This window comes from Panulirus ornatus, chromosome 50 (assembly GCF_036320965.1).
Source record: "Panulirus ornatus isolate Po-2019 chromosome 50, ASM3632096v1, whole genome shotgun sequence".
Taxonomy (NCBI): domain Eukaryota; kingdom Metazoa; phylum Arthropoda; class Malacostraca; order Decapoda; family Palinuridae; genus Panulirus; species Panulirus ornatus.
In genome coordinates, this window is record NC_092273.1 from 20,825,025 (window position 1) to 20,837,371 (window position 12,347).

The 12,347-nt window shown below is 42.8% G+C and overlaps 1 protein-coding gene across 5 annotated transcripts in view; it reads left to right on the plus strand.

The window, feature by feature from the left end:
• The window catches only part of LOC139764647 (uncharacterized), a 64,855-nt gene that overhangs the window by 43,246 nt on the left and 9,262 nt on the right, over positions 1-12,347 (plus strand). For all 5 annotated transcript variants that reach the window (XR_011716437.1, XR_011716435.1, XR_011716434.1 and 2 more), the window contains exon 7: positions 11,902-12,068. Coding sequence is in view for 1 of the 5 variants with exons in the window: in XM_071691507.1 (XP_071547608.1) it covers positions 11,902-12,023 (122 nt within the window). In the remaining 4 variants the exon portion in view is untranslated. The remainder of the gene's footprint in view (positions 1-11,901; positions 12,069-12,347) is intronic.

Below are 12,347 nucleotides of genomic sequence, written 5' to 3' on the forward strand. Positions count from 1 at the left end.
AGAGTTTTGGAAAGAGGGGCAAGTATGAAGTCTGTTGTGGATGAGAGTGCTTGGGAAGTGAGTCAGTTGTTGTTCGCTGATGATACAGCGCTTGGTGGCTGATTCATGTGAGAAACTGCAGAAGCTGGTGACTGAGTTTGGTAAAGTGTGTGAAAGAAGAAAGTTAAGAGTAAATGTGAATAAGAGCAAGGTTATTAGGTACAGTAGGGTTGAGGGTCAAGTCAATTGGGAGGTAAGTTTGAATGGAGAAAAACTGGAGGAAGTAAAGTGTTTTAGATATCTGGGAGTGGATCTGGCAGCGGATGGAACCATGGAAGTGAATCATAGGGTGGGGGAGGGGCGAAAATCTGGGAGCCTTGAAGAATGTGTGGAAGTCGAGAACATTATCTCGGAAAGCAAAAATGGGTATGTTTGAAGGAATGGTGGTTCCAACAATGTTGTATGGTTGCGAGGCATGGGCTATGGATAGAGTTGTGGGCAGGAGGGTGGATGTGCTGGAAATGAGATGTTTGAGGACAATGTGTGGTGTGAGGTGGTTTGATCGAGTAAGTAATGTAAGGGTAAGAGAGATGTGTGGAAATAAAAAGAGCGTGGTTGAGAGAGCAGAAGAGGGTGTTTTGAAATGGTTTGGGCACATGGAGAGAATGAGTGAGGAAAGATTGACCGAGAGGATATATGTGTCGGAGGTGGAGGGAACGAGGAGAAGTGGGAGACCAAATTGGAGGTGGAAAGATGGAGTGAAAAAGATTTTGTGTGATCGGGGCCTGAACATGCAGGAGGGTGAAAGGAGGGCAATGAATAGAGTGAATTGGATCGATGTGGTATACCGGGGTTGACGTACTGTCAGTGGATTGAATCAGGGCATGTGAAGCGTCTGGGGTAAACCATGGAAAGTTGTGTGGGGCCTGGATGTGGAAAGGGAGCTGTGGTTTCGGGCATTATTGCGTGGCAGCTAGAGACTGAGTGTGAACTAATGGGGCCTTTGTTGTCTTTTCCTCGTGCTACTTCACACACATGAGGGGGGAGGGGGATGGTATTCCATGTGTGGCGAGGTGGCGATGGGAGTGAATGGGGCAGGCAGCGTGAATTGTGTGCATGGGTATATATGTATGTGTCTGTGTATGTATATATATGTGTACATTGAGATGTATAGGTATGTATATTTGCGTGTGTGGACGTGTGTGTGTGTATACATTGTGTATGGGGGTGGGTTGGGCTATTTATTTCGTCTGTTTCCTTGCGCTACCGCGCAAACGTGTGAGACAGCGACAAAGCAAAATAAATAGAAATAAATCTGCAAAGTTTTATTTTGTACATCTTTGCATGATTGATAAAAAGTATTTTGAATGTTTGTTGGTGTTTGATGATAGAGTGGCAGATATAGGGTGTTTTGGACGAGGTGGGGTGCAAAGTGAGAGGGTTAGGGAAAATGATTTGGTAAATAGAGAAGAGGTAGTAAAATCTTTACGGAAGATGAAAGCCGGCAAGGCAGCAGGTTTGGATTGTATTGCAGTGGAATTTATTAAAAAAGGGGGTGACTGTATTGTTGACTGGTTGGTAAGGTTATTTAATGTATGTATGATTCATGGTGAGGTGCCTGAGGATTGGCGGAATGCTTGCATAGTGCCATTGTACAAAGGCAAAGGGGATAAGAGTGAGTGCTCAAATTACAGAGGTATAAGTTTGTTGAGTATTCCTAATAAATTGTATGGGAGGGTATTGATTGAGAGGGTGAAGGCATGTACAGAGCATCAGATTGGGGAAGAGCAGTGTGGTTTCAGAAGTGGTAGAGGATGTGTGGATCAGGTGTTTGCTTTGAAGAATGTATGTGAGAAATACTTAGAAAAACAAATGGATTTGTATGTAGCATTTATGGATCTGGAGAAGGCATATGATAGAGTTGATAGAGATGCTCTGTGGAAGGTATTAAGAATATATGGTATGGGAGGGAAGTTGTTAGAAGAAGTGAAAAGTTTTTATCGAGGATGTAAGGCATGTGTACGTGTAGGAAGAGAGGAAAGTGATTGGTTCTCAGTGAATGTGGGTTCGCAGCAGGGGTGTGTGATGTCTCCATAGTTGTTTAATTTGTTTATGGATGGGGTTGTTAGGGAGGTGAATGCAAGAGTTTTGGAAAGAGGGGCAGGTATGTAGTCTGTTGTGGATGAGAAAGCTTGGGAAGTGCGTCAGTTGTTGTTCGCTGATGATACAGCGCTGGTGGCTGATTCATGTAAGAAACTGCAGAAGCTGGTGACTGAGTTTGGTAAAGTGTGTGAAAGAAGAAAGTTAAGAGTAAATGTGAATAAGAGCAAGGTTATTAGGTACAGTAGGGTTGAGGGTCAAGTCAATTGGGAGGTAAGTTTGAATGGAGAAAAACTGGAGGAAGTAAAGTGTTTTAGATATCTGGGAGTGGATTTGGCAGCGGATGGAACCATGGAAGCGGAAGTGAATCATAGGGTGGGGGAGGGGGCGAAAATTCTGGGAGCCTTGAAGAATGTTTGGAAGTCGAGAACATTATCTCGGAAAGCAAAAATCGGTATGTTTGAAGGAATAGTGGTTCCAACAATGTTATATGGTTGCGAGGCATGGGCTATGGATAGAGTTGTGCACAGGAGGGTGGATGTGCTGGAAATGAGATGTTTGAGGACAATATGTAGTGTGAGGTGGTTTGATCGAGTAAGTAATGTAAGGGTAAGAGAGATGTGTGGAAATAAAAAGAGCGTGGTTGAGAGAGAAGAAGAGGGTGTTTTGAAATGGTTTGGTCACATGGAGAGAATGAGTGAGGAAAGATTGACCAAGAGGATATATGTGTTGGAGGTGGAGGGAACGAGAAGTGGGAGACCAAATTTTAGGTGGAAAGATGGAGTGAAAAAGATTTTGAGTGATCGGGGCCTGAACATGCAGGAGGGTGAAAGGCGTGCAAGAAATAGAGTGAATTGGAACGATGTGTTATACTGGGGTCGACGTGCTGTCAATGGATTGAACCAGGGCATGTGAAGCGTCTGGGGTAAACCATGGAAAGTTGTGTGGGGCCTGGATGTGGAAAGGGAGGTGTGGTTTCGTTGCATTATTACATGACACTTAGAGACTGAGTGTGAACGAATGGGGCCTTTGGTGTCTTTTCCTAGCACTACCTCGCACACATGAGGGGGGAGGGGGTTGTTATTCCATGTGTGGCGATGGGAAGAAATAAAGGCAGACAGTATGAATTATGTAGACTATGAATTATGTACATGTGTATTTATGTATATGTCTGTGTGTGTATATATATGTGTACATTGAGATGTATAGGTATGTATATTTGCGTGTGTGGACGTGTATGTATATACATGTGTATATGGGCAGGTTGGGCCATACTTTCGTCTGTTTCCTTGCACTACCTCACTAACGCGGGAGACAGCGATAAAGCAAAATAGATAAAATAAAAATAAAAAAAATCTTTGCATGATTGATAAAAAGCTGTTTAATCAGTTTCATTTTAACTAGTAACCTACATCTTTTGTATTTGTAATAGACCATCTATTCAGACTACTTAACCTAAATATCTTGTTGATAATTGTTTTTCAAACCAGTTGTCAAATTTTCCACACCTTGAAATACATAATGTAGCCAGTTGACATGCTTTTATTGGACTGAACCAGGGCATGTGAAACAGCAGGGGGAAACCATGGCAAGATGTGCAGGCTGTGGTTTTGGTGCTTTGCACATGTCATGTAGAGAATGGATGAGTGAATGTAGCCTTACTTTTTCTGTTCCTGGTACTGCCTCACAAATACAGGAAACTGCGACCAAGTATGAAAAAGTGTAGTCATCCATAGACAAAGCCTGAGTTTCTACCACTCTCTCACTGTTTGGGTAAAATGTTCCAATCTCCATATTATTATATAAATAGTTTGCACACTTATGCCCTCAGTTGCTTCAATAAAACAAATTTAATTGCCCTTCCTTAATATGCATTTCCTACATCAGTGTTAGGTTAGATTTTTTTGGCTTTGCTGGCTTTTTTTTTTTAAATCGTAATTTTTACTGTTTTGTTATATTATTTGATGTCATATAAAGTACTAAAAGTATTAAAAAGCGAGATATACATAAGTATACGTATGTAAGTAGGAGAGATGGCCAGAGAGCATTATTGGATTACGTGTTAATTGACAGGCGCGCGAAAGAGAGACTTTTGGATGTTAATGTGCTGAGATGTGCAACTGGAGGGATGTCTGATCATTATATTGTGGAGGCTAAGGTGAAGATTTGTATGGGTTTTCAGAAAAGAAGAGTGAATGTTGGGGTGAAGAGGGTGGTGAGAGTAAGTGAGCTTGGGAAGGAGACTTGTGTGAGGAAGTACCAGGAGAGACTGAGTACAGAATGGAAAAAGGTGAGAACAATGGAAGTAAGGGGAGTGGGGGAGGAATGGGATGTATTTAGGGAATCAGTGATGGATTGCACAAAAGATGCTTGTGGCACGAGAAGAGTGTGAGGTGGGTTGATTAGAAAGTGTAGTGAGTGGTGGGATGAAGAAGTAAGATTATTGGTGAAAGAGAAGAGAGGCATTTGGACGATTTTTGCAGGGAAAAAATGCAGTTGAGTGGGAGATGTATAAAAGAAAGAGACAGGAGGTCAAGATAAAGGTGCAAGAGGTGAAAAAGAGGGCAAATGAGAGTCGGGGTGAGAGAGTATCATTAAATTTTAGGGAGAATAAAAAGATGTTCTGGAAGGAGGTAAATAAAGTGTGTAAGACAAGGGAGCAAATGGGAACTTTAGTGAAGGGCACAAATGGGGAGGTGATAATAAGTAGTGGTGATGTGAGAAGGAGATGGAGTGAGTATTTTGAAGGTTTGTTGAATGTGTTTGATGATAGAGTGGCAGATATAGGGTGTTTTGGTCGAGGTGGTGTGCAAAGTGAGAGGGTTAGGGAAAATGATTTGGTAAACAGAGAAGAGGTAGTAAAAGCTTTGCGGAAGATGAAAGCCGGCAAGGCAGTAGGTTTGGATGGTATTGCAGTGGAATTTATTTAAAAAGGGGGTGACTGTATTATTGACTGGTTGGTAAGGTTATTTAATGTATGTATGACTCATGGTGAGGTGCCTGAGGATTGGCGGAATGCGTGCATAGTGCCATTGTACAAAGGCAAAGGGGATAAGAGTGAGTGCTTAGATTACATCTGGCAGCGGATGGAACCATGGAAGCGGAAGTGGATCATAGGGTGGGGGAGGGGGCGAAAATTCTGGGGGCCTTGAAGAATGTGTGGAAGTCGAGAACATTATCTCGGAAAGCAAAAATGGGTATGTTTGAAGGAATAGTGGTTCCAACAATGTTGTATGGTTGCGAGGCGTGGGCTATGGATAGAGTTGTGCGCAGGAGGATGGATGTGCTGGAAATGAGATGTTTGAGGACAATGTGTGGTGTGAGGTGGTTTGATCGAGTGAGTAACGTAAGGGTAAGAGAGATGTGTGGAAATAAAAAGAGCGTGGTTGAGAGAGCAGAAGAGGGTGTTTTGAAGTGGTTTGGGCACATGGAGAGAATGAGTGAGGAAAGATTGACCAAGAGGATATATGTGTCAGAGGTGGAGGAACGAGGAGAAGTGGGAGACCAATTTGGAGGTGGAAAGATGGAGTGAAAAAGATTTTGTGTGATCGGGGCCTGAACATGCAGGAGGGTGAAAGGAGGGCAAGGAATAGAGTGAATTGGAGCGATGTGGTATACCGGGGTTGACGTGCTTTCAGTGGATTGAATCAAGGCATGTGAAGCGTCTGGGGTAAACCATGGAAAGCTGTGTAGGTATGTATGTTTGCGTGTGTGGACGTATGTATATACATGTGTATGGGGGGGGGGGTTGGGCCATTTCTTTCGTCTGTTTCCTTGCGCTACCTCGCAAACGCGGGAGACAGCGACAAAGTATAAAAAAAAAAAAAAAAAAAGTTTGTTGAGTATTCCTGGTAAATTGTATGGGAGGGTATTGATTGAGAGGGTGAAGGCATGTACAGAGCATCAGATTGGGGAAGAGCAGTGTGGTTTCAGAAGTGGTAGAGCATGTGTGGATCAGGTGTTTGCTTTGAAGAATGTATGTGAGAAATACTTAGAAAAACAAATGGATTTGTATGTAGCATTTATGGATCTGGAGAAGGCATATGATAGAGTTGATAGAGATGCTCTGTGGAAGGTATTAAGAATATATGGTATGGGAGGGAAGTTGTTAGAAGCAGTGAAAAGTTTTTATCGAGGATGTAAGGCATGTGTACGTGTAGGAAGAGAGGAAAGTGATTGGTTCTCAGTGAATGTAGGTTTGCGGCAGGGGTGTGTGATGTCTCCATAGTTGTTTAATTTGTTTATGGATGGGGTTGTTAGGGAGGTGAATGCAAGAGTTTTGGAAAGAGGGGCAAGTATGAAGTCTGTTGTGGATGAGAGAGCTTGGGAAGTGAGTCAGTTGTTGTTCGCTGATGATACAGCGCTTGTGGCTGATTCATGTGAGAAACTGCAGAAGCTGGTGACTGAGTTTGGTAAAGTGTGTGAAAGAAGAAAGTTAAGAGTAAATGTGAATAAGAGCAAGGTTATTAGATACAGTAGGGTTGAGGGTCAAGTCAATTGGGAGGTAAGTTTGAATGGAGAAAAACTGGAGGAAGTAAAGTGTTTTAGATATCTGGGAGTGGATCTGGCAGCGGATGGAATCATGGAAGCGGAAGTGAATCATAGGGTGGGGGAGGGAGCGAAAATTCTGGGAGCCTTGAAGAATGTGTGGAAGTCGAGAACATTATCTCGGAAAGCAAAAATGGCTATGTTTGAAGGAATAGTGGTTCCAACAATGTTGTATGGTTGCGAGGCGTGGGCTATGGATAGAGTTGTGAGCAGGAGGGTGGATGTGCTGGAAATGAGATGTTTGAGGACAATGTGTGGTGTGAGGTGGTTTGATCGAGTAAGTAATGTAAGGGTAAGAGAGATGTGTGGAAATAAAAAGAGCGTGGTTGAGAGAGCAGAAGAGGGTGTTTTGAAATGGTTTGGGCACATGGAGAGAATGAGTGAGGAAAGATTGACCAAGAGGATATATGTATCGGAGGTGGAGGGAACGAGGAGAAGTGGGAGACCAAATTGGAGGTGGAAAGATGGAGTGAAAAAGATTTTGTGTGATCGGGGCCTGAACATGCAGGAGGGTGAAAGGAGGGCAAGGAATAGAGTGAATTGGATCGATGTGGTATACCGGGGTTGACATGCTGTCAGTGGATTGAATCAGGGCATACGAAGCATCTGGGGTAAACCATAGAAAGTTCTGTGGGGCCTGGATGTGGAAAGGGAGCTGTGGTTTCAGGCATTATTGCGTAGCAGCTAGAGACTGAGTGTGAACGAATGGGGCCCTTGTTGTCTTTTCCTAGTGCTACCTCACACACATGAGGGGGGAGGGGGATAGTATTCTATGTGTGGCGAGGTGGCGATGGGAGTGAATGGGGGCAGACAGTGTGAATTGTGTGCATGGGTATATATGTATGTGTCTGTGTATGTATATATATGTGTACATTGAGATGTATAGGTATGTATATTTGCGTGTGTGGATGTGTGTATGTGTAATATTTTTTTTTTTTTTTTCTTTTTGCTGTCTCCCGCGTTTGCGAGGTAGCGCAAGGAAACAGATGAAAGAAATGGCCCAACCCACCCCATGCACATGTATATACATACGTCCACACATGCAAGTATACATACCTACACAGCTTTCCATGGTTTACCCCAGACGCTTCACATGCCCTGATTCAATCCACTGACAGCACGTCAACCCTGGTATACCACATCGATCCAGTTCACTCTATTCCTTGCCCTCCTTTCACCCTCCTGCATGTTCAGGCCCCGATCACACAAAATCTTTTTCACTCCATCTTTCCACCTCCAATTTGGTCTCCCACTTCTCCTCGTTCCGTCCACCTCCGACACATATATCCTCTTGGTCAATCTTTCCTCACTCATTCTCTGCATGTGCCCAAACCATTTCAAAACACCCTCTTCTGCTCTCTCAACCACGCTCTTTTTATTTCCACACATCTCTCTTACCCTTACGTTACTTACTCGATCAAACCACCTCACACCACATATTGTCCTCAAACATCTCATTTCCAGCACATCCTCCCTCCTGTGCACAACTCTATCCATAGCCCATGCCTCGCAACCATATAACATTGTTGGAACCACTATTCCTTCAAACATACCGATTTTTGCTTTCCGAGATAATGTTCTTGACTTCCAAACATTCTTCAAGGCTCCCATAATTTTCGCCCCCTCCCCCACCCTATGATTCACTTCCGCTTCCATGGTTCCATCCCCTGCCAGATCCACTCCCAGATATCTAAAACACTTTACTTCCTCCAGTTTTTCTCCATTCAAACTTACCTCCCAATTGACTTGACCCTCAACCCTACTGTACCTAATAACCTTGCTCTTATTCACATTTACTCTTAACTTTCTTCTTCCCACACACTTTACCAAACTCAGTCACCAGCTTCTGCAGTTTCTCACATGAATCAGCCACCAGCGCTGTATCATCAGCGAACAACAACTGACTCACTTCCCAAGCTCTCTCATCCCCAACAGACTTCATACTTGCCCCTCTTTCCAAAACTCTTGCATTCACCTCCCTAACAACCCCATCCATAAACAAATTAAACAACCATGGAGACATCACACACCCCTGCCGCAAACCTACATTCACTGAGAACCAATCACTTTCCTCTCTTCCTACACGTACACATGCCTTACATCCTCGATAAAAACTTTTCACTGCTTCTAACAACCTGCCTCCCACACCATATACTCTTAATACCTTCCACAGAGCATCTCTATCAACTCTATCATATGCCTTTTCCAGGTCCATAAATGCTACATACAAATCCATTTGCTTTTCTAAGTATTTCTCACATACATTCTTCAAAGCAAACACCTGATCCACACATCCTCTACCACTTCTGAAACCACATTGCTCTTCCCCAATCTGATGCTCTGTACATGCCTTCACCCTCTCAATCAATACCCTCCCATATAATTTACCAGGAATACTCAACAAACTTCTACCTCTAATTTGAGCACTCACACTTATCCCCTTTGCCTTTGTACAATGGCACTATGCACGCATTCCGCCAATCCTCAGGCACCTCACCATGAGTCATACATGCATTAAATAAACTTACCAACCAGTCAATAATACAGTCACCCCCTTTTTAATAAATTCCACTGCAATACCATCCAAACCTGCTGGCTTGCTGGCTTTCATCTTCTGCAAAGCTTTTACTACCTCTTCTCTGTTTACCAAATCATTTTCCCTAACCCTCTCACTTTGCACACCACCTCGACCAAAACACCCTATATCTGCCACTCTATCATCAAACACATTCAACGAACCTTCAAAATACTCACTCCATCTCCTTCTCACATCACCACTACTTGTTATCACCTCCCCATTTGCACCCTTCACTGAAGTTCCCATTTGCTCCCTTGTCTTACGCACTTTATTTACCTCCTTCCAGAACATCTTTTTATTCTCCCTAGAATTTAATGATACTCTCTCACCCCAACTCTCATTTGCCCTCTTTTTCACCTCTTGCACCTTTCTCTTGACCTCCTGTCTCTTTCTTTTATACATCTCCCACTCAATTGCATTTTTTCCCTGCAAAAATCGTCCAAATGCCTCTCTCTTCTCTTTCACTAATAATCTTACTTCTTCATCCCACCACTCACTACCCTTTCTAATCAACCCACCTCCCACTCTTCTCATGCCACAAGCATCTTTTGCGCAATCCATCACTGATTCCCTAAATACATCCCATTCCTCCCCCACTCCCCTTACTTCCATTGTTCTCACCTTTTTCCATTCTGTACTCAGTCTCTCCTGGTACTTCCTCACACAAGTGTCCTTCCCAAGCTCACTTACTCTCACCACCCTCTTCACCCCAACATTCCCTCTTCTTTTCTGAAAACCCATACAAATCTTCACCTTAGCCTCCACAAGATAATGATCAGACATCCCTCCAGTTGCACCTCTTAGCACATTAACATCCAAAAGTCTCTCTTTCGCACGCCTGTCAATTAACACGTAATCCAATAACGCTCTCTGTCCATCTCTCCTACTTACATACGTATACTTATGTATATCTCGCTTTTTAAACCAGGTATTCCCAATCACCAGACCTTTTTCAGCACATAAATCTAGAAGCTCTTCACCATTTCCATTTACATCACTGAACACCCCATGTATACCAGTTATTCCCTGAACTGCCACATTACTCACCTTTGCATTCAAATCACCCATCACTATAACCCACTCTCGTGCATCAAAACCACTAACACACTCATTCAGCTGCTCCCAAAACACTTGCCTCTCATGATCTTTCTTTCTCTTATATCAGATTTTTTCGGTTCATTGCTCCAAACACTTTCCTTCTTGAATGTTCAAGCCCTTGTACCTGAAACCCTTATACTATCCCTTGCTTATATCCTTTCCTTAGTCTCCCTATCCCTTTGTCCCTCCACTTCTGACACTGATCTAAATTTTTTTTCATATCTTCATGTCAGTTATAGCACACCCTGGTCAGCTTTGATTGCACTTGCTACCACTTCTTTTAACACTCCTATCCATTCACCATATTAGGACCACTGTATAAATATAGCCTTCTTATCCCAAGCTGTTAGTCTCATCTTTCACATGATCCTTAATGCATGTAGGACCATTGCTCCCTCACTCCAGCCCCATGGTTTTATGTTGCCATATCCTCTACCAGTTACCTGAAGCCCTTCTCTTACTCTAGGTCCTCTGCATCCTGAAACTCAAACCATTCTGTCTAATCCTCACATTTTCTTGAATTTCCTCTGTCTTGAATATCACAAGCTAGAGATGTTTTTGGAATCTGCCACCAGAGCTGTATCATCTGCATAAAGCGGCTAGTTTATCTCCCATGCCATTTTAACCCCAAGCATATTGTAGTCCTTCCCTCTACCCAAAGATGTTCCCTCACCCCCTCCATCTATCTATCTACCTATATCTCTTAAGCCTATTCCTTCCTGAAGCTCCCTGTTCATGAGTTGAGTATTCTTGTATAGAGAAATCTCATGTTTAATGCAGACCCACTTTTTCTTGGAAGCATTCCACCTCCTCCCTCTCCACTTGAACACATGTCTTAACTTGCCAGGTAAAATCCTCCTCATTCTGTTGTATAACATTAGTTTTAACCCACATGCCCCTTGTCTCAAACATGCCACTGCTGCTACCCTATCATCAAACATTCAGCTGTCCAGCATACTCGTACCAACGTTTTTTCACTGTTTGCTTATCTGTATCTCCATTTGCTCATTTTACTGTTGCTTTCATTTGTTCTCTTGCTTTCATCACTATGATACTCATTTCAAAAATTTCTTTATATATTTTCATGACTTCTTTTGCTCCTATATTCGGCACATTAACCTTTCTCTTAACATCTTGTTGCTTGCAGTTTTACACTTCCTGGTCTTGCACACCTTTCCTGCAGATGATATCCATATGCTTCTTTCACTTGCATCTTCACTCCATCCCAATTTTCATATATCCACATCCCACCTTTTGCATACCAAACATGTGACCTGCACAGGTAAGCAGTGCTTCCCTAAATGCCCTCCACTCCTCTTTCACCCCTTGTTTCATATACTTGCCCTATGTTGCTCTTGATTCAGTTTCTCGTTATTTCTGTAAGCAGGCTTTCTTTCAAGCTGAATCTCCCTCACCACTTCTTTCATGTCATTTCATTTTTCCTTGACACCAAAGTCAAATGCTGAGTATCACCATTGTTCAGATTGTTGTGTTTAAGATGCACTATGTACCTCTACAAGAGTTCAGGGTTTTTAAGTGGCTGAAAATGATATAAACTGACATGCCAGTTATTGAAAAATGAACTTTGTATGTTTCAGGTCGCATAAAGTTTAGAAAGTCAGTAAGTGTGGGCAGTGCAGAGGGTGTAGTGATGGAGGAGGGAGGTACTGTTAATGGTATAGATCCATCCAACCTTCATGTAACGCTTGCAGAAGTGTAAGAAATTATTATTGCAGAAGAAATTAATTTCACAAGCCCACTACATGTGAGTATGATATTCATTTCTTTGGAGGTCTTCTCAAATTGTTTGAGGTAGTTATTTCAGTCTACTAGAAAAGAAATAATGGCTTGTTTCAGCATTGTATGTATATTAACCAAAATAATAAATGCTTTAGAATATGAATATACCAGGGTTGACGTGCTGTCAGTAGATGAACCAGGGCTTTTGACATGTCTGGGGTAAACCATGGAAAGGTCTGTGGGCCTAGATGTGGATAGGGAGCTGTGGTTTTGGTGCATTACACAAGGCAGCTAGAGACTGAGT